Source organism: Phycodurus eques, chromosome 17, assembly GCF_024500275.1.
Source record: "Phycodurus eques isolate BA_2022a chromosome 17, UOR_Pequ_1.1, whole genome shotgun sequence".
NCBI lineage: Eukaryota > Metazoa > Chordata > Actinopteri > Syngnathiformes > Syngnathidae > Phycodurus > Phycodurus eques.
The window spans coordinates 4,237,012-4,262,531 of record NC_084541.1 but is presented as its reverse complement, the minus strand read 5'-3'; the positions used below and the strand labels follow the sequence as shown (position 1 = coordinate 4,262,531).

The window sequence follows — 25,520 nt, the reverse complement described above, 5'->3', positions numbered from 1 at the left end:
ATGGCCCAGACCGTGGAGAGCAGGGCTTTTTCACAGTCCGAGTATTTAACCTCGGGACCATTTAGAGTTTTGCTTGCGTAGGCGATAACACGCTTGTCTCGGTCGTACATTTGGTAAAGACCAGCGCTAAGGAAATGGTCCAAAAAACCTGCTTGGAGGAAGAATTCTTTTTTGCTGTCAGGGCAGGCAAGACATGGGGCGGAGCACAGGCGCTCTTTTAGGGACTGCATCGCGGCTTCTTGCTCGTCAACCCAAACGAAAGGAGTGTTCTTTTTCAGGAGATCGGTGAGGGGGGCGCGCGATATCCACGAAGTGTTCGATGAACTGCCGGGAATAATTACGCACACTGAGAAAACTGTGAAGTTTGGACACATGAGTGGGAGCGCTTATGTTTAGGAGGCCCTGAATACGGCTGGTCCAATGCCATTCGGGCCAATCAGGAGACCGACATAATTGACCTTTTTGCGGCACTATTGTCCCTTTAGGAGGGATATTTTGGCCCCGGCGGTAGCAAGTTGGGATAGGACGTGGTCAATTTCCGCCAGGTGGGCATCCAGAGATGGGCTCCTCATCATGATGTCATGCTACAGCGTCAGGACAGGCCTTGTTGAGGAAAAGGTTGAATTCAGCCGGTGAGTTGGCGTCGCCAAATGGACACCTGGTGAATGTGTATTGTTTGTTGGCCAACAGTGAAAGCCAATATGTGTTGGTCCGTGGGATTCACTGGAATGGTCCAAAGGCCGGAAGCTACATCGACATGATTATTAATCAGTTTATTTGAAAGCGGACAATGCAATTTCATAAAACACATGAAGTACACATGGTTAAAAAAGCCAGAATTAGCCAGAAGGCGAGTTTTCATCTGTAGTCCCCTGGCCATGATGTAAAAAAGCAGTAAAATACATCTACAAGACAATCAATATAATACAGGATACATAATCAAAGACTTACTATACTATTAAGATAGAATAAAACCACAAATCATTTGATCATAACAACAAAAAACATCATAACATACTTGTCTTTTAGTGTTGGCAGCTATAGGTGTTAACTAGCCACATTTTCAGTTTTTTTGTGAAGGCCTTGTATGTTGTAAGCAGTTTAACCTCCTCAGGTACTGAGTTCCTCTCACCAGCGCTCCTCACTGACCAGGCTGACTTACTGAAAGTGCTCCTGCGCAGAGGAATGAGACAGTCACCTCTGATAGAGCCTTGAGTGACACGCTCAGAGCTGTTTCTTTGGCTGATGAACTCAGACAGAGGAGCTGGAGCCAAATCATGCAGTACTTTATCAAATAAACTTTAAATCTGCAAATATGTGAAGACTGTCCCAGTTTAAAAGACTGTATTTTTTTAAATTGCACAGTGATGATAGTGCCTTGGTTTTTTTATCCATGACTTTCATTACTTGTTTGTAAAAAAAACTTCCAATGGTTTTTTTGCATTTGCATTGGACCAACTGGTTTTGCAATATTTAAAGTGACTAAGAATCATTGAATGTAAGTAAATTTTTGCTGCTTCAGTTGACATTTCATTTCGAATTGCACGAAAATTTGCGAGGTTTAATTTGATATTTTTACACAATTTGTCAATATGGGCTTTAAAGGAAAGCTGTGAATCTATTATTAACCCAAGATATTTGTATTGGCTGACAATTTGCATTTTTTGGGGTCAGGTGATACTTTGTTTTAGTGAAATACATGCCTACAGCAGCACGGTGGCCGACTGGTTAGAGCGTCAGCCTCACAGTTCTGAGGACCGGGGTTCAATCCCCGGCCCCGCCTGTGTGGAGTTTGCATGTCCTCCCCGTGCCTGCGTGGGTTTTCTCCGGCCACTCCGGTTTCCTCCCACATCCCAAAAACATGCATTAATTGGAGACTCTAAATTGCCCGTAGGCATGACTGTGAGTGCGAATGGTTGTTTCTTTGTATGTGCCCTGCAATTGGCTGGCAACCAGTTCAGGGTGTACCCCGCCTCCTGCCCAATGATAGCTGGGATAGGCTCCATCACGCCCGCGACCCTAGTGGGGAAAAGCGGCTCAGAAAATGGATGGATGGACATGCCTACAGCACTCCTGAAACCAAGTTGTGACACAGGACATTGTATTAGTGAGTTTAGCAGCAACAGTATATTTGGAGCGACCATGAACAAAGAAAACCGTGTCGTCTGCATACATTACGCACTCTGCTTCAGAACAAACAGTGGGCAAATCGTTGATATAAAGACTAAATAAAAGGAGGCCTAATATGGATCCCTGAGGGACTCCAGAGGTTAGCCTAAGAGAGACTCTGATCTGCAGTTGTTAACTGATACAGATTGTGTTCGGTCATGCAGATATGATTCAAACCAGCTCACAGCTTTGCGAGAGAAGTTAAATTTTGAGCTTGGTAAGAAGAACAGAGTGATTTACTGTATCGAAAGCTTTCCTGAGGTCCAAGAACACCGCCCCTACAACTCCACCCTTGTCGAGAGAAGATTTTATTTTCTCAATGAAGAGGCATGTAGCCATTTCAGTGGAATGCTTGGATCTGAAACCAAACTGCATGGCGTGGAGAGAGGGGGAGCTGCTGTTTAAATAATGGACAATCTGCTCTGACACCCATTTTTCTGCAACTTTGGAAATGGCCGGAAGAATGCTTATAGGTCGGTAGTTATTCAGAGAAGTTGAGTCACCGGATTTAAAGACAGGGATAACAATAGCAGATTTCCAGGCCCTTGGAAAGTGACCAGATGAAATTGAAAGATTAATGATTGAGGCAATAGGAGTAGCAAGAGTTGAACCTTGATCTTTGAGCATGTTTGTGTCCATTCCAAAAACATCCTTTGCCTTAGATGGTTTGAGTGAATGAATTAAATTGATAACTTTGGTCTCAGTAATATTTGTAATAGTAAAGAACTGCGTTGCAGACAATGCAGGGTATTCCTTCCTTTGTTTTACTGCAAACTTAGCAGAGATTTCTGACACAGATTCAATGAAGTAGTTGTTAAAAGCATCAGCCATCACTTGAGGTTCCGTCAGGATGTTTCCATTTAATTTAATTTGCATTAGTTTTGTTTTGTTATTTTGTGTATCACCCAATAGTTTTTTTTAATATAATTACAGGTTATTTTTTAATTTCCCTTCGCATTATTCAAAGCAGTAATGAAAAAGTCAGCTTTGGATTTTCCTATTTCTTTCACTACCCTATTTCTCAGTGAAATAAAGCGGTGTCTATTGTATCCTGATTTGACCGACAACTTCAAGGAATGATCGCGTTCTTTCATCAGTTTCAGAATAAATGTGTTTAAACAAGGAAGGCCATTCTTTCTAGCTTTTAGTTTAATTATCCGTATAAATTGTATAATAATTTCTTGTATTTTGTTGGAAAAGTTAGAACAATCCTCATCTAAATTTTTGCCAGCGAGTAAAACATCCCAGTTTACTTCTTGGATAGAATCTTGGAAATTTTGTTGTTCATGTTTTGGTATCCTATAGGATTCAGTCGTGGCCAAGGGTTTGAAGCGCTTTTTATTAAATTTTCTTGTGACCATTATAAGATTGTGATCAGACAATCATGTGAGCATATTGTATGGCTTCAAGATCCTTTCTGGACTATGAGTAAAAGCTAGATCAATCTGAGTTCGGGTGGAGTTTGTAATTCTCGTAGGGCCATTAATTACCTGAGTCATATCCATATCATCCATAACCCTTTTCAATTTTTTCCTAACTTTATTAACTTCCCAATTAACATTTAGGTCGCCCATTATTATCACCTCTTTTGCAAGATTGAGTTGTTTCAGTAAAATTTCCAGCTTTTCATAAAAAGCTGCATTTGATGAGGGAGGCTGATAAATAACTACAAGAATAAAATACATTTGCTGTGACAAAGAAACAGTTAGTCCAAGAAATTCTAATCCATTCTCATCTGTAACATGTATTTCATTACAATTAAAAGTGTCCTTGGCATAAATCATAACACATCCTCCCTTAGAACCCTGTCTGTCTTTTCTAAACATTTTATAACCAGGCACAGATAGTATTGCTGAGGGCGAAGATTCATGGAGCCATATCTCAGATAGGCAGAGGAAGTCAATATTTGAGTCAGTGAGAAGGTGATTGACCTGATCACTTTTCGTTAAAATGCTTCGTTTATTTAAGTGTGCACAAAGTGTGCACAAAGAATTGGTTTACGTGTTTAGTCCCATATTAATTTAGAGTTATTAACGGTTTGGAACACCCTGCATTTCCGGTGCTTTAGTATTGCGGGGTTTGGCAGCCCCGTTTCTTTTATTGGCAATGTTTGCATATAGCTTTACGCTGCCAGCTTCCGCATCTGCCAGCAGTGGAGGAGGCCTAGCTAGCAGAGGTGTTAGCCCTGCTAGCAGAGGTGGAAGCCCAGCTACCAGAGGTGGAGGCCCAGCTAGCAGTGGTGGAGGCCCAGCCTGCAGAGGCGGAAGCCCGGCCTGCAGAGGCGGAAGCCCGGCCGGCAGAGGCAGAAGCCCGGCCGGCAGAGGCGGAGGCCCGGCCGGCAGAGGCGGAGGCCCGGCCCGCAGAGGCGGAGGCCCGGCCCGCGGAGGCCCGGCACGCAGAGGCGGAGGCCCGGCACGCAGAGGCGGAGGCCCGGCCGGCAGCGGCGGAGGCCCGGCCGGCAGCGGCGGAGGCCTAGCTAGCAATGATGTTAGCTGATCTAGCAGTGGTGTTAGCCCGGTTGCTCGAGGTAAAGGCCCAGTTGGCAGTGATGTTGGACCAGGTAGCAGAGGTGGAGGCCCAGCTAGCACTGGCCCAGGGTTTAGTTCAACATCACCAGCCAAAAGAAGTATCAGCAAGAGATTAAAAACACCCAGGAGTGGTTTGCCTGTGACAGCCTGTTCCTGGCCACCTGGGGGTGGCCTGGCATGGCCATCGTCCAGTACCCTTGTGAATAGCATGTGCTGACTCCATCTGGCTGGATACAAGGTTAGATTGTCCCTTTTTCTTGGACATGTTGAATTTAGCAGAAGATAGAGGGTTATCCAAACAGCAAAGGAATAGGTTGATAGCATAATCCAAGGTCCTATTTGATTTTTGGATGACTTTTTAAGCAAACGCACAGGACCTGCCAAACTGTGACAAGGTGAAGAATTTAGCATTACTCACTTTAGGAAGTTATTGTTCGAGCTGGGCCATTGGCCAGCATGACAAGGGAATTTGAGTGTTAATTTTTGATAGTCGATGGTGGGCCGCCATTTACCATTCGGTTTTAGAACTGGACGGAGAGGTGCTGAGTAGGTGCTATTCCATAGCCGAATGATGCCTTTGTCTACAACAGCACCGGTTCCTGATTGGTTAGCGCGTGAGACCTTTCGAAAAGGGCCGTTAACAGTCGACGCTTTTACTATAACTCCGTCTTCGCTCAAAACTTCGCAAGCGTCTGGGATGTTTTGTCACGGCTTAAGGTTTAATGGTTGGAAAACACGGTTAGCGGCGTTGTTATTAGCGCGCGACCACAAAACATTGTTAATGGTGTCAACTTGAACAGCTAGTCGGACAAGTACATCCACGCCTACATAAGTTTTATGTGGCAAATTGGGGAATGCTAGGAAGCAGTGAGTTAACGAGCAATGGTTCCATTGGAGGTTCAGGGCTCATATGGCCACTGCAGTGACGGCAGACGATGGTATTAACGGGAAAGTGAAACGTTTTCAGCGTTAATGGAAGGTCAGGATGCTTAAGTCGCAGGGTGTCAAACAGTGCCTGAGAAATTGCAGATTTGTCCGTCCACAAGGCCAGGATGACGTCGTCTGTTGGGCAGTCATGCAAATTAATCCCACCAGCAACATTGGGGCAGTTAGCGCTCTTCATGCGGTGGTTGGACAAGATGGCAGAGAAACGTGTCAAGTTCTCTAAGTCGGTTCAGCATTGGTGAGGTGGCTACAGGGGACTCTGTTGTCAATGCGGGTGTCGTCACTTGAAGGAGTGCGGCCTGGCAGGTCGTCGTCCTCCAGTGGTCTGAGGATAGTTCCCAAGTTGGTGGTGGTAATGCCTGTTGCACCTGCGCCCACAGCTGAAGATTTTTTTTAATCAATTAGTGGCACAAAGTGCCACTAATTGACTGATGAGCAGGGGGACGGCTGATGAGCAGGGGGACGGATTCAATTGGAGACGCGTAGACCGGATGAACGAAAGTCATGGCCAATTGTCCAGTGGAGCATAGTTAAGGTGTTTAGCTCGGTGTTAGTCACTGAAAATGCGCGGATAGTTAGCGCGCAGCGTTGCAATTGAAGGTTGCGGCCACTGGCTTGTAGCAATGTCAGTTGATTGAACACGCCGTGGAATGACAGTGATGTCTGCCGAGGGCTCAATCTGAGCTTTGCGGAGAAGTTCATGCTCAAGTGTAAAGGTTAACTAGAACTTCCGAGAAGTACCTTTAGTTAGTTAGTTCACCCAAAAGCTGTCGGAATTGCAGAACTTTATTTTGTTGCATGATGTCATGCGAGTCAAGGGCCTCGTCTGGGTCTTGTCGGACGATTAGGCAGATCAGGTCTTGGCCGATGAGCAGGGGGATGGATTCAATTGGAGTGAGGTCTAGGGATTGGTCGTCACCAAGTGGTCCGTTACGGTTATGGCGAGGTGAGGTCGTCGTGGAGTCAGCCGGGGTCACAGAGGCATTTGGCAGGTCATTAGGGGAACAACGGAGGTTACCTGGTTGACCTATCGTGTTCTCTGTGGCCCTGTTCGACTCAGTCAGGCCTAGTCATAATAATGGGTTCTGCTTTTTGTCTTTGGACAGGCTGCGGAGCACCTCATGGAGTTCTTCTGCCACGGCACTAAATTTCCTTTGGGAGCTGTTAGTTCGGGAGCCCTTTTCCCGGTTGCTACTAGTCGTTTTAGGGTCTCGGTTAGACGAGTCAGATTTAGGCTTGTTGTTGCGTGTACCTTGTTTTGACATTGAGTTGCGGTCATTCCATGATTTTGATTCATCATTGAATTGGCGTTGTTGGTTACGAGGACCATTGTTGTACGCCGGCCGAGGTTGGGTGTATGGATTAAACTACTTCTTTTGATTGTCGCCAGAACGTTGGGTCAGTCACATGTGCGGTGCATGTAGCGCCCTCTAATTCCAACTGCGGTGGTTCGTTTTTGTGAAGAAGACACCTGAGTCTTGTGCTTTCGAGGCAGGGTGTTTTTGTTTAGCGAAATCTTTGGCGGGCAGTTCACAAAGTTGGGCACTGGACAGTGTGGGCGGGCACGCTGCTACACTCAGCTGGAGGCCGGTGTTTGGATGTAGGTTTTCGACAGTGTTTTGAAATTTTTGTCCCCTTCCATATTCGGCTCATTTAAATTCCCAAAGTACGCTTTCCGCAACCGTCACTAATAAGCTTGGGGTGTCTCAAGTCTCCCCTGTTTAACTGTGAGGGCTGCAGATAAGCCGGTTGCGGCCTCTGGGTCATCAAATTCTTGAGACAATGCTTGGCAGAGCGCCAGGTAATCTGCCAGCACATGAGCCGGTTGTCGTTCAATTAAGCTACTTACTTCTCGGCTAGACTCCATCGTTCTGCTGGGGGACTTCAGTGCTCACGTGGGCAATCACAGTGAGACCGTGATTGGGAGGAACGGCCCCCCCCGTCCAGAACCCGAGCGGTGTTCAGTTATTGGACCTCTGTGCTCCTCACGGATTGTCCATAACGAACACCATGTTCAAGCATAAGAGTGTCCACACCAGGACACCCTAGGTCGCAGTTCGATGATCAACTTTGTGGTCATGTCATCGGACTTGCGGCCGCATGTCTTGGACACTCGGGTGAAGAGAGGTGGTGAGTTTGCTCCGATGCTGGGGGAAGATGCAGGCCCAAACGTATTGTGAGGGTCTGCTGTGAACGTCTTGCAGAATCCCCTGTCAGAAGGAGTTTCAAATCCCACCTCAGACAGAACTTTGCTCGTGTTCTGGAGGAGGCGGGGGACATTGATTCCGAGTGGCCCATGTTCCGCGCCTCCATTGCAGAGGCGGCCAACTGGAGCTGTGGCCGTAAGGTGGTTGGTGCCTGTCGGGCGGTAATCCCCGAACCCGTTGGTGGACACCAATGGTGAGGGATGCCGTCAAGCTGAAGAAGGAGTCCAATCAGGCCTTTTTGGCCTGTGGGACTCCTGAGGCACCTAATGGGTACCGGCTGGCCAAGCAGAATGCAGCTTTGGTGGTCGCTGAAGCAAAAACTCTGGTATGGGACGAGTTAGGTGAGGCCATGGAGAAAGACTTCCCGACGGCTTTGAGAAAATTCTGGTCCACCATCCGGCACTGTGTATCGTGGGGATGGGGCGCTGCTGACCTCGACTCGAGACGTTGTGAGTCGGTGGAGTGAATACTTTGAAGACCTCCTCAATTCCACCGACACGCCTTCCCATGAGGAAGCAGAGTCTGAGTTCTCTGAGTGGGCTCTCCTATCTCTGAGGTTGAGGTCACTGAGGTGGTTGAAAAGCTCCTCGGTGGCAAGGCCCCGGGGGTGGATGAGATTCGCCCAGAGTTCCTAAATGCTCTGGATGTTGTGGGGCTGTCCTGGTTGACACGCCTCTGCAACATCGCAGTACCTCTGGATTGGCAGACTGGGGTGGTGGTCCCCATTTTTAAGAAGGGGGACCGGAGGGTGTGTTTCAACTACAGGGGGATCACGCTCCTCAGCCTCCCTGGTAAGGTCTATTCAGGGGTGCTGGAGAGTAGGGCCCGTCGGGAAGTCGAATCCCAGATACAGGACTGGCAGTGTGGTTTTCGTCCTGGCCGTGGAACAGTGGACCAGCTCTACACCCTCGGCTGGGTCCTCGAGAGTCCATGGGAGTTCGCTCAACCAGTCTACATGTGTTTTGTGGACGTGGAGAAGGCGTTTGACAGTGTCCCTCGGGGAGTCCTGTGGTGGGTGCTTCGAGTATCTGGTACCGAACCCCCTGATACGGGCTGTTCGGTCCCTGTACTACCAGAGTCAGAGTTTGGTCCGCATATCCGGCAGTAAGTCAGACTCGTTTCCGGTGAGGGTTGGACTCCGCCAAGACTGCCCTTTGTCACAGATTCTGTTCATAACTTTTATAGACAGAATTTCAAGGCGCAGCCGAGGCGTAGAAGGGGGAGTTTGGTGGACTCAGTATTGCATCTATGCTTTTTGCAGATGATGTAGTTCAAGTATCTTGGGGTCTTGTTCACGAGTGAGGGAAGACTGGAACGGGAGATCGACAAGGGGATCGGTGCAGCGTCTGCAGTGATGCGGACTTTGTATTTGTGGTAAAGAAGGAGCTAAGCCGAAAGGCGAAGCTCTCGATTTACCGGTCGATCTACGTTCCTACCCTCACCGATGGTCACGAACTGTGGGTCGAAAGAACAAGATCCAGGATGCAAGCGGCCGAAATGAGTTTCCTCCGCAGGGTGTCCGGGCTCTCCCTTAGAGAGAGGGTGAGAAGCTCGGTCATCCCGGAGGATCGCAGAATAGAGCCGCTGCTCCTCCACATCGAGAGGAGCCACATGAGGTGTGTGGGGCATCTGATTCGGATGCTTCCCGGACGCCTCCCTGGTGAGGTGTTCCGGGCACGTCCCACCGGGAGGAGACCCCGGGGACGACCCAGGACTACGTCTTTCGGGGACGCCTCGGCATTCCCCCGGAAGAGCTGGATGAGGGAAGTCTGGGCGTCCCTGCTGAAGTTACTGCCCCAACGACCCAACCTCGGATAAGCGGTAGAAAATGGATGGATGGAGTTGACAATTTAATTGTTGATTTAAAATAGTTGCGAATTGCACTTGGTGGAGTGAAACGAATCAGCTTGTTGACTAAATTTGAAACTAATTTAACCAATTATTTAGTTTTGATAAATAAATTTTGTGATGATATAGTTAAACAAATTGATTTGACTGTGTGTGATGGCTATCACTGCAAGTCTTCTCAATTTGTGAAGCAATTTAGGACTTCAGCTCATTCACATATTTTATTTAACTTTGGTAAAAGTCAAAAATACTTATGGTGCCAAGGGATCCAAGATGGCGCCTCCCAGTGTGGTCGCCTCGGTTACACGCTCTCTAGTATTATTTTTGTGGTTTTCGTTCATCTTTGGAGACATTACACGACTCATCAAGGAGGCTACTCCGAACTTTCTTTCACCAACTTTCGCAAATCCGCTCAGTTTTTTCCCCGAGTTACTCACCGGACCGGCGTCTTCGGCGAATGGAGGTGTAGGCGACGCCACAGAGGGAAGCGAGCCGGCATCCAGGTGAAACTCTGCAAGAGAGGATGCAGATTGGCGTTCCTGTCGATCCACCTCGCGAATGTACGCTCCCTACCCAACAAAATGGACGAGCTTCATCTTCTGATAAGAACCAGGAAAGACTTCGGATGTTCCGGCGCCATGTGGTTTACGGAGACTTAGCTTTGTGATGCTGTACGTCATGCTTCCGGGTTTTCATCTTCACCGAGCAGACCACATCACGGAGTTATCGGGGAAAACAAAAGCCGGTGGGATATGCTTCTATATCAACAGAAAATGGTGTACGGGACGGCAAGTAGCTCAGCACACACTGCAGGCCGCATTTGGAGTCGCTGTTTTTGAACTGTAAGCCATTCTACTCGCCGCGTGAGTTCGCATCATTCATTCTTGCTGGCGCCTATATTCCGCTTCAAGCTAACACGAACGCCGCACTGCTAATGCTCGCCGAACAAGTCAACGAAATTGAAAAAAAAACACCCGGACTCACCCCTCATTATTCTCGGGGACTTTAACAAAGCTAAACTCAACCACGAACTCCCTATATACAAGCAGCACTTCGACTGTCCTACCAGGGAAAATAACATTTTAGACCACTGCTATACTACGCTAAAAAACGCATACCGTGCTATACCTCGTGTAACCCTGGGCTTGTCTGATCACTGCTTAATTCACTTAATACCGACGTACAGGTAAGAACTTAAATGCGTGAAGCCTACAGTGAAAAAGTGGACTAATAAAGCAAAGATCGAACTTCAAAGCTGTTTAGACTGCACAGACTGGAGGGTCTTTGAAAATTCAGCTGGCAGCCTGGATGAATATACGGACACTGTCACATCCTATATCAGTTTCTGTGAAAAGGTGTGTGTTGCAACAAAGTAATTTCGCACATTCAATAACAACAAGTCGTGGTTCACTGACAAACTTGAGCAGCTTCGCCAACCTAAGGAGGACGCATATCAGAGCAGGGACAGGGCCCTGTATAATCCAGCTAGAAACCAGCTGACTAAAGAAATTAACGTTGGAAAGAGGAACTATGCAGCAAAGTTGGAAAAACAGTTTAGCGCTAATGACTCTGAATCAGTCTGGCATGCATTCCAATCGCTGACCAATTACAAGTGACAATCCCCCCAAGCTGAGAACAATAGCACACTAACCAACGACTTGAATACCCTCTACTGCAGATTTGAAAAGGACACTTGTGCGGCTGACACAACCTGGGACTGAACACGCTCAAGACTGTAGAGATGATCAATAATAAATTAAATAACCATTTAAAAACAGCATTTTAAGTTCACTTAGGTCAAATTTGTCTAATATTTACATTTGTTTGATGATCTTAAACATTAAAGTGGCGAAACTATGCAAAAATATAATAATTTGAGAAGGGGGCCAATACTTTTTCACGGCACTGTAATACGGTCATTTATTAAGTTATCTATCAATTCCTCCATTTTCTTCCACTTATATCGGGTCAGGTCGCGGGGGCAGGATCTTAAGTAGGGAATCCCACACTTCTCTCTCCCTAGTGACTTCGTACAGCTTTTCCGGTGTGATCCTTAGGCGTTCCCAGTCCAGTTGAGAGACGTAGTCTCTCTAACGTCTCCTCCCAGTGGGTCATGCCTGGAACACCTCACTAAGGAGGCGTCCAGGGAGCATCCTAACGAGATGCCCAGTCCACCTCATCTGACTCCTCTCGATACAGAGAAGCAGCGACTTGACCCTGAGCCCCTCCTGAATGACCAAGGTTCTCACCCTATCTCTAAGGCCTGGTACACACATAAAGACATTAAAAAATATTAAAAGATTTTTTTTATCTTTGTCAGATCCCACACGTAAACATAAAAAATCTGGCAGTTTTGGTCACATTGTGTGTGGTGTGGTTTGATAATATCAACACAGAATACCACACACCTACAGACTGTTCAAGCACCGAACTCGATTTCTCACGAGATCACACGTGATCTCTCAAAACTGAAGAAGAGAAACAAGGCACAAGGTTAGTGTTTGTGATACTGTGAGACGTGGAGGTGAATTTTGTCCCAATTCATTGTGATGTAAAGTTGCTAGTTTGAATTTAGTAAAGTCTTCGCTCAATGTTAAGCTTTTTTTCTGTCATCGGCTCGTACGTTGGTTTGAAGACTAAAATAAACGCTAAAAACCATCAGTGCAAAAATGCAACCAACCGTTTACCTTGTTAGGTGCCTCAATGTTGGCATAAACGTATTTTATTGTTTCACTCACCCAAGTGACTGAGAGTTTATTTCACCGAAGCTCCGTGTGGTGTAGGCTGAACTGGAGGGAGCACGTCAGATTTCTACACATCGTGAATTAGAATCAGAATCAGCTTTATTTCCCAAGTATGCAGAAAAAAAACACAAGGAATTTGTCTCCGGTAGTTGGAGCCGCTCTTGTACGACAACAGACAGTCAATTGACAGAGAACACTTTTGAGACATAAAGACATTGAGAAGAACAGTCACTGAGCAATAAAGAGTTTCTAGTTATCTGGTAATGCCAGTACAAAATTGTTTTTGTATTTTTTTTTTATTTTTTTTTTTTTTTTTTAAATAATTGTGCAAAAAGATGCAGAGTCCTCTCGCACTTAGAGCAGTTCGAATGACTAATCTCGCAATAGTCCGGTGCAATATGAAAGCCTCCTTTGCACAATAAAATCTTATTCCAAGTGCTGCACTGAGGCGACTTGTCATTAGTTTAAACAAAGTTAAGACACTAATTTGTTTGCGGCCGCTGGTGGGCACAAGCACGTCTTTGTGCGTGTTCTTCATTGTTTTTTCACCACTCTCTTCTTCAGGGTTGGCGGACTGTGGGCATCAAAACTGGGAACCACATTTTTTACATTTGAACAATTCTGGGAGAACCAGAACGTTAGTCCTGGTTCTAATCGATTCTTGATGCCCAACACCAATCCTCGGAGAGAAGGGGGACCCAACCACCAACAGGGCCCTAACGCAGGAACCAGCTACCACCCGAAAAGGTCACAGACCGCCAAAAGAGATTCCATGTCATGCACCTGCCGTGAGCAATGATAAGCCAGGGCGCTAGGAGAGTGGAGAGGAAGGCGGGGACCTGATGGGGGGAGTGGGGAGGACCCCTGTCTCCCTGTGGTATGACAACTGAAAGGGGGGCGGGGGGGATCAGCTGAGATGACTGACGCTTCTGGTATAGATACCTACTGGAATTTCAGGTGTGCCCAAACAGTAGGGTAGGGCATTGAGAATCGAGAACCAATTAGAACCGGGTTCTCCCAGAACCTTTCAAATTTTAAAATCTTGGTTCCCAGTTTCAAAGAAGTGGCGAAAACCAACGAAGAAGCGGCGAAAACCAACAAAGAAGAAGGCGCACGAAGACGTGCTTGTGCCAAAACGGCGGCAGCAGCGAACAAAAGTGTCTTAACTTTGTTAAAATTAATGACCAGTCGCCTAATGCAACACTTGGAATGAGATTATATTGTGCAAAGGAGGCTTTCACAATGTGTAGCGTCTGACGTGCTCCGCGCCTCAGCCTTCACCACACGGAGCTTCAGTGAAGTCAACTCTCTGGATGAGTGAAACAATAAAATAAGTCCATGCCAACATTGAGACAGCTAACAAGGTAAACGGTTGCTTGCACTTTTGCACTGATGGTTTTTAGCGTTTATTTTAGTCTTCAAATCAATGTAAGCGGCGATGACCAAAAAAGAAAAAAAAAAAAGCTTGACATTGGGCTAAAACGTCATCGTAGATACTTTACGTTACAATGAATTGGGACGAAATTCACAAAAATGGTGTCTCACAGTGTCACAAACACTAACCTTGTGCCTCATCGGTGGGTAGGGAAAGGAATCAGCGATTTACAGCATTTGGTTCCATCCATCGATCCATTTTCTCTTCCGCTTATCCTCACTAGGGTCGCGGGCTGCTGGGGCCTATCCCAGCTATCTCCGGGCGGGAGGCGGGTACACCCTGAACCGGTCGCCAGCCAATCGCAGGGCACAAAGAAACAAACAACCATTTGCGCTCACATTCACACCTACGGGCAATTTAGAGTCTTCAATCAACCTACCACGCATGTTTTTGGGATGTGGGATGAAACCGCAGTGCCCGGAGAAAACCCACCCAGGCACGGGGGAGAACATGTAAACTCCTCACAGGTATGGCCGGTCCCCAGAACTGCGAGGCAGATCTGCTAACCAAGTCGTCCACCGTGCCGGTGCATTTGGTTCCATCCATTAAAAAAAAAAAAAAAAAAAAAGTTGCCTCTAAGTTAATGTTAAAGTTGAAGTTACTTTTCATGCTAAAATGCTGAGTTCCGGTGCGTACCCTTCAAAATAAAAGGTTCCAAGCTTAAAACAGGAAGTCAAGTTAAAGCTGATGAAATAGTCCCAAATAACTATTTTAACAATGCTATATTTAAGTTTTAGCTGAAACATTAATTAATGAATATGAAGTCAATTGTGTTGGTTCCACACACAATTGCATTTTAGTTCATAGGTTTGATATTGATACTGGTTATAAAGAACCTAGAGTCAAATGTTCATTTTAGTCTATGCTGCGGCCTGCTAATAAAATGGATGTTCATAATTTTTACACCCTTTATTTAAACCATGCAAACTTTTTTGACCCAGACCTAATTGACCCAGACCCAATTCCGAATCTTTTGGAACCGGAATCTCTCAAATTCAAACGATGCCCAACCCTACCAAACAGTAGAAGACCCTCTGGGCAGACGTAGGACACACTGTAGTGACTGTGTGTAAATTTTTTTTTTGGTCAAAATGTGGAATTCAGTATGCTCTAGCTTTAATTCATATATGCTATTGTCGACCCATGACAGGTTCATTCTGTGGCAGTGCAGCAGTTGGAAGAGTTGTCGTTTAACACTGTTAGTGAGAGCACGACAAAGGTAAGACCTGTTTCCTCCCGAATTCAGTCTAGGGAAAGGGAAGTAATGTAACAATAACGCTTATGAGAATTTAACAACCATTGGAGACAAGCCATGGGGCAGTTAGCGGTTTGATGGTATACCGCGGTTTTAAAAAGTCACAGATTCAAAGCAGCTAAAGCTTTCCATCACCAATATGAAGTGTTTTTCGGGGGGGGGGGGAGTTTTCAGACAAAGTGCCCCAGCAGTGAGCAGCCCACATATGAATCCCACATGAGTTCACCCCTGCTGCATCCAGTCATCTTCTCCAATCATATTGCAATCCCCACCGGGTCCTGCAGGATTCCTGCGGGATGGGAGTGAATTTCACTGTTAATCGTGGAATTTGGCATGAGTGGGAGCAAATATCACCAGGAACATCAGGAGTGGGAATGCAAGTCACCGGGAGCGGCGAGGGCAGGAACAAAAGTGACTTGAACTGGCGAGAGTGGGAACTGTGACAACAAAATCACTGAGAGTAGAAACCATGGTTTTCAATTCAGTAAGATTTTGTCTCGTGATTTAAAACAAATTTTTTTTATTTTTTTTATTTTTTTTATTTTTTTTTAAACACACTCACATGGGATTGGGAGGGAGTGGGATCAGTCTGGGAGGGAGCGGGTGTCAATATATATACATATATAACCTAATTTTTAGCTAAACTAGGGTTGAAAACCTGCTGGAGGTTACGTGCATGTATTACATAACATATAAACAATGCAATATGAGTTTTAACTGACCACATGACATCTTTGTCATCTGACCTTTGAAGCACCATCACACAATGATTTCAACTACGTGAATAGGAAAGGATTTCATTCAGTCAATGCACAAATCAGTGTTTCTCCTTGGTTGAAAATTTAGTTGTAGTGGTTGGCAGGGTGGTGCAGCCTGGCACCGTGGTGTTAGATAAGCGCATTAAAAATCTAGTCAAAGATTTATGAACTATGCTTATTTATTGCACATACGCAACAATATCATTTCCAGTTAGCTATTGACAAAGTTGACAAAATTTTCATGGAAGTGTTTCTGAACTGTTTTTTATTTCTTGTTAAAAGGGGCCGAAAGTATGAGATTTATTCTCACTGCTTCTTTTCATTCAAATTTTGCATTTTCATGTAAACTTTCTTTTTTTTTATGTAATGACATCTTTTAACAAATATAAAAAAAAGGTTAGTTAAAGCTAAAGTTAGTAAAAGCTAAATTGATTAAAACAAAGATATAATGTAATTTTATACCTATCTTTTAGATCTCAAAACAAATAAAACTCAGCACTATAAAATAGTGCAAACACATGCCAAAAAACATCCATCCATCCATTTTCTGTACCGCTTATCCTCACTAGGGTCGCTATCTTTGGGCAAGAGGCGGGGTACACCTGAACTGGTCGCCAGCCAATCGCGGGGCACACATAAACAACCATTTGCACTCGCAGTCACACCTACGGATAATTTAGAGTCTTCAATTCATGCATGTTTTTGGGATGTTGGAGGAAACCGGAGTGCCCGGAGAAAACCCACGCAGGCACGGGGAGAACATGCAAACTCCACACAGGCGGGGCCGGGGATTGAACCCGGGTCCTCAGAACTGTGAGGCTGACGCTCTAACCCAGGGGTGTCCAAACTTTTTGCAAAGAGGGCCAGATTTGGTCAGATGAAAATGTATGGGGGCCGACCATTCGGCCTGACATTCCTCGAACCATTACCATTGTAAATTAACATGTAAATATGTAAATATATCACTTAGCTGTCTGCAGCTTGGTCGATATTGCAAATGAGAATCTGTTTTCAATTGCATTACCAGGATAGTTAAAGGTTAAAATAATAATAAATTAAATACAAATGAACTATTTTATAAATGTTGACTGAAATTTTTTAGAAACATGTATTTATTGATTTTGTTTTAACAAATCACATCCAAGTGCATTTTGACAAAGAATAGTATAGTGACTATGCAGCTAGTATAGTGATTATACTATTATTATAATGTATAATATAGTCATCTGATTTGACTATAGTATTTGATATATAGTATAGTCAAATCAGATGACAGAAATTTGACAAAACTGTGGTTTGATCATCACAAAAAATCAATTCACTGAGACTCGTAGCTCGCTTTTGTAGAATTTTCATTTGAATCACGGGCTCTTGTGAAAAAGCGCCGCTGTGCTATCAAAACAGCTTCCAGTGGCTTCAGTTTTTCAGCGCGTTTGTTCGCCGGTAGCTTGTCGTAGTTAGCATGTTTCGTCTGGTAATGCTTCTTAATATTAAATTCTTTGAAAACAGCCACAGTCTCTTGGCAAATTAGGCAGACACAGTTGTTTCGTATGTCAGTGAAGAAATCCAGTTTCAGTTGCCATTTTGCCATTACCACAGGGGTAAAAGTTCACAAAGGGGTCACACGACAAGAGTGGCCACAGGTCTACTGCCACCCTCTGGTGAAATATAAAATGGCTTTTTTTTTTTTTTGTATGTCTGTATTGTTTACTGTGCTGAACTGTGCTGGTGGGCCACATATTATTGATTTTATGACATGATGCTTCTGGCCGGAGGAAATTTGGACACGGGCCGGACTTTGGCATGCCTGCTCTAACCAGTCGTCCACCGTGCCGCCCAAAGATACATTATTTGTTGTAAATAAATAATATTCTGACCAATTAAGTGGAATTTGATCATTTCCCGTGGCACACCAGAAGAGCTCTCACGGCACATCAAGGCTAACCCAAAGGGCTGGCTGGACAAGGAGAAGATGAGTGAGTAGCTGAGAGAAGTGTACATCAAGAGACCGGATGGCTTTTTCCACAAATCTCCGTCCGTACTGATCTGCGACTGCATGTGCGCCCATCTCAGTGATACTGTCAAAAACCAAGTGAAGCAAACTGATTCGGAGTTTGCCATTCTTCCAGGTGGATTAACCAAAGAACACAAACCACTAGATATTGGTGTCAAACGGTCGTTCAAAGTTAAATTGCGAGCTGCGTGGGAGCATTGGATGACAGAACGCGAACACACATTCAGCAAGACTGGGAGGCAACGCTGGGCGAGTTACGCCACTATCTGCCAAAGGATTGTGGATCCCTGGGCTGAGGTATCAGTCTCAAGTGTCGTCCGAGCTTTCACAAAGGCCGGAATCATCACTGAACAGATAAGTAACGGCAACGAGACTGACTCGGATAATGACGAGAGGGATCCGGGCATGCTTGATGCTAAAATCGCCCAATTTAAACTCAGACACTGACGATGAAGAATTTGATAGATTTTTTTTTTTTGGTGGAAGAGTAATGAACTGAAAAAGTGAGTGTATGGTTTTGTATTTATGTGTTAAAACTGAACAATGGTGAGAGTTACTGTGAATGAGTTGAATAAAGATGGACCTATCTGGCTGTTTTGTTTCACTTACTGCGCCTTATAATCCGGTGCACTTTATGTATTGAAAGACCCGTTCATTGATATTGCGCTTTATAATCCCAAAATACGGAAGCAGATTAAATATGCTTCATCCGTCTCTGCTAATTTTTGGTCATCTCAGACGCGAGACGCACATCAAACGAGATCCCTGCATATATGATCAAATGGATGTGTTTCTCAATGCAAATGAGGCTCAGTGTGCACAAACCTGGCAGTTTATACCAGGTGGGATTTATCAAGACACACTGCGTACTGGTGTGCGTGTGGCAGGTACCTGCACATCGTATAAATATGGATTTTCTTGTGCGTGCACAGTGTGGATTTTGCATGTTCTCCCCGTGCCTGCGTGGTTTTCCTCCGGGCACTCCGGTTTCCTCCCACATCCCAAAAATATGCATGGTAGGTTGATTGAAGACTCTAAAATTGCTTGTAGGTGTGAATGTGAGTTTATATGTGCCCTGCGATTGGCTGGCAACCAGTTCAGGGTGTACTCCGCCTCCTGCCCGATGATAGCTGGGATAGGCTCCAGCACGCCCGCGACCCTTGTGAGGATAAGGGGCTCAGACAATGAATGGATGCACAGATTTTAAATTTCACTCCTACTAACGAATTTAGAACCTGTTCTATGCACTCTTAAATGAGGCCTCAGGAATTTCTGGCAAGTCCTAGCTGTTTTGGTACATGTGGCAACAATCTCCCTTCTTCATTTGTCTGTACTATGGGGTAGGGTGGCAAGATGGAAGCCTTATCTTACAAAGAAAGAAAACCTTCACACACTTAAATTCCAAACGCATGTGGGAAAATGTGTTGTGTACAAGCATTGTAACTTACATTTAAATGATTGATTGCACTTGTGCCAATGTGCATTGTAACCATATCTTCGATTGTCACCATCGACCTTTGAGACACTTAACTGTTTCAAGCTCTCTGCCAGGGGCGTCGCTAGGGCTATTTTGAAGCCCCCTTAAAAACTTCTCAAGCCCCCCAAAATTATTTGGGAGTATGTGTTAAAACCGATGAACAGCCTCCCTAAAATAAATAAATAAGTGGTTTCCTGAAAATGCACCCCCACCCCCCCGGTTGACTATTACGTTTTTGAAAATACACTGGCACTAAAATACCTTTCTCACCTTTGGAAAGTCTTCTTGAGTTTAGACCAGTTGATGAGGAATAAGGCAAAAATTCTTTATACTACTAGGAGTTTGGGTAGTGTTCAATTTGTTCAAACTAAGATGAAGAAACCTTGAGAGGAAACAAATATTTCCTTCATTTGACTTCACCAAAACCCTTCTGTGTTTTACCTTTATTCCTTTCTGAACACTTTTGTCATGTTTTTCACCTTTTTGATTCAAAGTGTCATGATCAGAAGGTAATATCAGCATATTACCTTCTGATCATGACACTTTGAATCAAAAAGGTGAATGTCACAGTGACCACACTGAGCAAATTTACAAGCACTGTGCCTATACTGTAGTTGTGTAGTTGTCACCTTCATAATAAACAAACCATCGTTCACGCACGTAAATATGACGACTTCCGAGCAGAGCTCGTATGCGATGGTGATCTTGTTTTTAACTACTTGTAACTTGTTTTATCAAGTATTTGTTTGATGTGTGCATGTCACATGGGTGAGTAGTGCACATGTATACACCCGGTTAGAATAGATCACATGGAAACGGTTGAATAGAGATCTTCAATCGGAATGACAAAAAAAGTGTTCATAAAAACCCGGCAAAAGCGCTACATCACCTTGTCTTGTGTACAACATGGCTCACAATGTATGTGGGTGTCTTTGGCTGTGATAAACGTCCATTTTACGATTACATGTCACTTCAGTCAGTCAATATTCCCAAACTTGAGGGTAGGTGAGGGTAGGAAGATAAATCGACCGGTAAATTGAGAGCTTCGCTTTTCGGCTTAGCTCCTTCTTTACCACATCGGACCGATACAAAGTCCGCATCACTGCAGACGCTGAACCAATCCGCCTGTCGATCTCCCGTTCCATTCTTCCATCACTCATGAACAAGACCCAAGATACTTGAATTCCTCCACTTGTGGCAGGATCTCATGCCTGACTTGGAGAGGGCACGCCACCCTTTTCCAACTGAGGACCATTGTCTCAGATTTGAAGGTGCCGATTCTCATCCCAGCCGGTTCACACTCAGCTGCGAACTGCTCCAGTGAGAAGTTGGCGATCACGGCATGATGAAGCCAGCAGAACCACATCATCTGCAAAAAGCAGAGATGCAATTCTGAGGCCACCAAACCGCACACCCTCTACGTCTAGGCTGCATCTAGAAATTCTGTCCATAAAAATTATGAACAGAATCGGTGACAAAGGGCAGGCCTTGGCAGAGTCCAACCCTCACCGGAAACAAGTCTGACTTACTGCCGGCAATGCGGACCAAACTCTGACACCGGTTATACAGGGACCGAACAGCCCGTGTCAGGAGGTTTGGTATCCCACACTCCCAAAGAACCCCCCACAGGACTCCCCGAGGGACACGGTTGAACGCCTTCTCCAAGTCCACAAAACACGTTAGACCGGTTGGGCAAACTCCCGTGCACTCTCGAGCACCCTGCCGAGGGTGTAGAGCTGGTCCACTGTTCCACGGCCAGGACGGAAACCACACCGCTCCTCCTGAATCTGAGATTCAACTTCCCGACAGACCCTCCTCTCCAGCACCCCTGAATAGACCTTACCAGGGAGGCTGAGGTGTGTGTTTCCCCTGTACTTGGAACACACCCTCTGGTCCCTGTTCTTAAAAAGGGGGACCACCACCCCAATTTGCCAATCCAGAGGCACTGTCCCTGATGTCCACGCAATGTTGCAGAGGCGTGTCAACCAGGACAGCCCCACAACATCCAGAGCCTTTAGGAACTCCGAGCGAATCTCCTCCACCCCTGTGGCCTTGGCACCAAGGAGCTTTTTAACCACCTCTGTGACCTCCAACCCCTCTCGAAAGGACTGGTCCCAAAGCCCAAGCCGTGTGTGGAGGCGACCCCGACTATTTCTAGTCGGAACTGCTCGACCTCACACACCAGCTCGGGCTCCTTCCCTTCCAGAGAGGTGACATTCCACATCCCTAGAGCCAGCTTCTGTGGCCGGTGATCGGATCGCCAATGTCCCTGCCTTCAGCCACCGCCCAGCTCACATTGCAGCCGACCCCTATGGCCCCTCCCACTGCTGGTGAGCCCATGGGAAGGGGGACCCATGTTATCCTTTCAGGCTGTGCCCGGCCGGGCCCCATGGGTGCAGGCCCGGCCACTAGGCGCTCGCCTTCGAGCCCCACCTCCAGGCCAGGCTCCATAGGGGGGCCCCGGTGACCAGCGTCCGGGCAAGGGAAAACGTCTTCCTGAATTGTTTGTCTTCATCGGGGTTTTTGGAGCTGTGCTTTCTCTGGTCCCTCACCTAGTACCTGTTTGCCATGGGTGACCCTGCCAGGGGCATAAAGCCCCAGACAACTTAGCTCCTAGGATCATTAGGACACACAAACTCCTCCACCACGATAACGTGACAGCTCAAGGAGGGTTCATACAATAGAAATGTAGTTTGCAGTCAAATAGTATGGTTATGCTAATCCAATTTCGACCAAATGCAGATGGGGTTTTTGTGCATTTAAAGTCTAAATTTTATTGGTTCAATCAATAGGTTGTTTTTCTTTAGTTTATTTGAACCTGTTGCATATGCCACGTTTGATCTTGTTCCATTATTTCATAAGTGATTAGCTTTTTGGACAAAGAAAAATACAAGCGGATCTGACCTAAGACAGCGTTTTAGGTTTTGTGTTTTGAATGAGTTTGAATATTGAAAAGGTGTAATGCGACTGTGCACCATTGCATTTTTAAGGCAGAATTTGGTGAAAAGAGGTGAATTGAAATGTCAAATCACATATGCTGTCAATACTAATAAAATTGGTATGTTTGCCATTGCTTTCTATGTACGATCTTCACAGTGATTGAGAGCTGTTGAAGATGGAGCACACTGCCAAGCCAACGGCCCACCAGGATGCTCCTTTCACCGTCCAACATAATGTAACTCAACAGCTGGTGACGATTAACAATCTACAGTAGATTTGTATTTTTCTGTGTTTTTAACTGAGTATAATGGATACATTAATTCCCTACTCTGCCAAGACAAAGTTTTTTTTTTTTTAAAGAAGTGAGACTTTTTTTTCCAAGTTGCAGAACCACAGTATATACAGTGGGTGCGGAAAATATTCAGACCCTCTTATATTTTTCACCCTTTATGTTGCAGCCATTTGCTAAAATAATTTACATTTTTTTTCCCTCATTAATGTACACATAGCACCCCATATTGACTGAAACTTAAATGATTTTAGCAAATGGCTGCAATATGACAAAGAGTGAAAAATTTAAGGGGGTCTGAATACTTTCCGTACCCACTGTATTGCAGCTAGTTGGTAGCTGTCAGTTTGGAAAAGTGGAGGTGAATTCATTTTAAAGTGCTGGCCTTTCCTTTGTTTGAAAGGAAGCACCTTTTCCTCGCTCCTTGATCCGAAGACGTTTGACGCATTTGTTGAGGACAAGTGGTATAACAGCAGGAAATTTGGCTTTTCGAAGATCCCCCTCTACAATAGTTTTTTCTGTACAGTGTTTTTTGTTTGTTGTTTGACCAAACTGTTAGAACTATTAGCGTTCTGGAAACCTTGATGGTGTTTTTGTATCAATCTTTTAATAAAATAAAAGAGGAAACCATCACTGACAATAGTGTGTCCTGTCCCTGCAAAGGTATCGTTGCCAAAAATAAGCATTTACATTTATGTTGACCCCAGTGACCTTAGTAACAGGGCGCTGTTATTTTTTTATGCTCCCATGTAACTTGAGGTAGCCGGAATATTACACAGCTCTCGTGATAGAGTAGACCACTCCAACTCCAACCACCATAATAAATAGTGTTAAATGAATAGCTCTGACAGTGTCAATAAACCCACAATATTATTAAAGACAAAATTATAGATATAGCTTTTGTATTGGATGTCATTTTGTCGTTCCGGTGGTCAACTGTTGTGGCTGGTCGGCGTATAGCACAATAAGCTGCCTTTACATGACAATAATTCCTGTAAGTTGTTTAAGAAATACTTGCAAGAAACCTGTGTGGACGGATCCATTTGCTGTATGCAAAATATAGACCGTTTCACCATGACGTCCCACGTACTTCTGGGTGGCAATAGCTTTGATGGCACCACTTGTAAACAATCCTTTCTATATCATTTGACCAAGGCAAAGCGATTGAGAAACTAATTGATTTCAGCCTTCTTGACCGCTGCATTTTGAATGTGTGAAGGGTCAGTTGAAAAGATGTTGCGTGACGTAAATGTTTGGAAGTGAGACAAAACCCTGCCGTTAATTTACAGAACAGGTAAGTTGATTCAAAAATAGTTGTGCGGTGTGGAAAATGGATGGATGAATGATTATGTAATTATTTAGTAATTTTAATTTATTACATCACTGGGAGAAAATGTGCAATTAAATTACAATTACTTTGGGAAATGTACATGATTACAATTTAAATTACATTTGGAAAAATAGTCGAAAAGAGATTTTTTTTTTTGTTACATCATTTCCTTATTCTAAAGCCGACACTTGTGATTGGCTGTCTGTTCGTTTGCCATTCTCCCATAGTCTCAAAGATGACAGACAGTATTTTTCCGGATATGATCTCGAAGTGCCACCTTCTATTAGTTTGTCTGAGATTTTGAAAAGATAAGACTCAGTTACACTTTTGAACAGCTTCATTTTTATTATTTTGGGCTTTTTTTATGGAACATTAACTTAACTGGTTTGTTATATGAAGCGATATTGTCTATATTGTGGACATGCCCGGAAGACCTCACCAGGGAGGCTTCCGAATCAGATGCCCCAGCCACCTTATCTGGCTCCTCTCGATGTGGAGGAGCAGCGGCTCTACATCATGTACAAAAATCCAATTTAATGAAATTTGCTACAGGCTGTGATTACTGTGTCACTTCTGCGTCTCCTCGCAGTGACGTGAAATAGACAGTAACCTGGCCATAATGACACGGCTGTTTATAATCAATTACACAGTCTTTTAAGACTTAATGGTTAAATAATCGCCATTTTAAATGAGGCCGGGTACACACATAGACAATTGGCCTGTTTTTGTGCTGATTTTGCCCCTTCCCAATGTGCTTATAGGCGCATAAAACACCAGACAATCTTAAATCTTATAAGTAGGCTTTACACGATCAGGATTTTTGGGGCCGATCACCAGCAAGTTTTTAAAAAAAAACGATCACCGATCCGATCACAAGATGGAGCAATGTGTCTATTTACATGACTTGTTCATTTATTGTACATACTTGTGTACTGTATACTGTATCCATCCATCTATCCATTTTCTGTACAGCTTATCCTTACATGGGTTGCGGGCGTGCTGGAGCCCCAGCTAAATTATTCTAGCATTTTAGACAAAAGTTGAAACGCCAATGACCTCTAGGGGGCATTCAAGGATTGGCCACTGACATATGTTTAGGTCAAATCAACATTACAACCCGACAGAAATAATGGGTGCAAACTTACTGTAATTAAATTACTTTATTGCAATTCAATTACTTGAATAAATACCGTTAATGACATGCTTACTCTAACTTTCTCACTTTCATCGACAAGATTGAAAAAACTTTATTGGCCGTCAAATAGTTACAGCACTGCGCAACAAGACACTTGACAAGGCTAAAAATAAACTAGCATTTGGATTCATACAAGACGAAGACTAAGGAGTTAAATGTCTTGTGCGGAGCCGATCGATGAAGTCATTGATCGTATCGGCGACTTATGACATGAAAGCCAATCAGCATAAAATGCTAATTATCGGCCGATACCGATAACACCGATCAAATCAGCGTAAAGTCTACATATAAGATTAACCTATAAGATTGCCCTTAGGTCTGATGTCTGTTAAGAGTGGATTCGTCCCGATTTTAGGATCCGAAACAGGTTGGGGCCGACAATCTTA

At 44.7% G+C, this 25,520-nt stretch overlaps 1 protein-coding gene across 3 annotated transcripts in view; it reads left to right on the top strand.

Moving 5' to 3' along the window:
* ska2 (spindle and kinetochore associated complex subunit 2) overlaps positions 1–23,264 on the top strand; it is a 36,213-nt gene extending 12,949 nt beyond the window's left edge. Inside the window, exons 4-6 of one of the 3 annotated variants that reach the window (XR_009770194.1) lie at positions 15,027–15,095; positions 22,477–22,555; positions 23,013–23,263. Coding sequence is in view for 2 of the 3 variants with exons in the window: in XM_061702497.1 (XP_061558481.1) it covers positions 15,027–15,095; positions 22,477–22,479 (72 nt within the window). In the remaining variant the exon portion in view is untranslated. Of the gene's footprint in view, positions 1–15,026; positions 15,096–22,476 lie in introns of all 3 variants that reach the window. The other 2 variants (XM_061702497.1, XM_061702498.1) reach the window with 2 other exon arrangements.
* Positions 23,265–25,520: the final 2,256 nt, after the last annotated feature.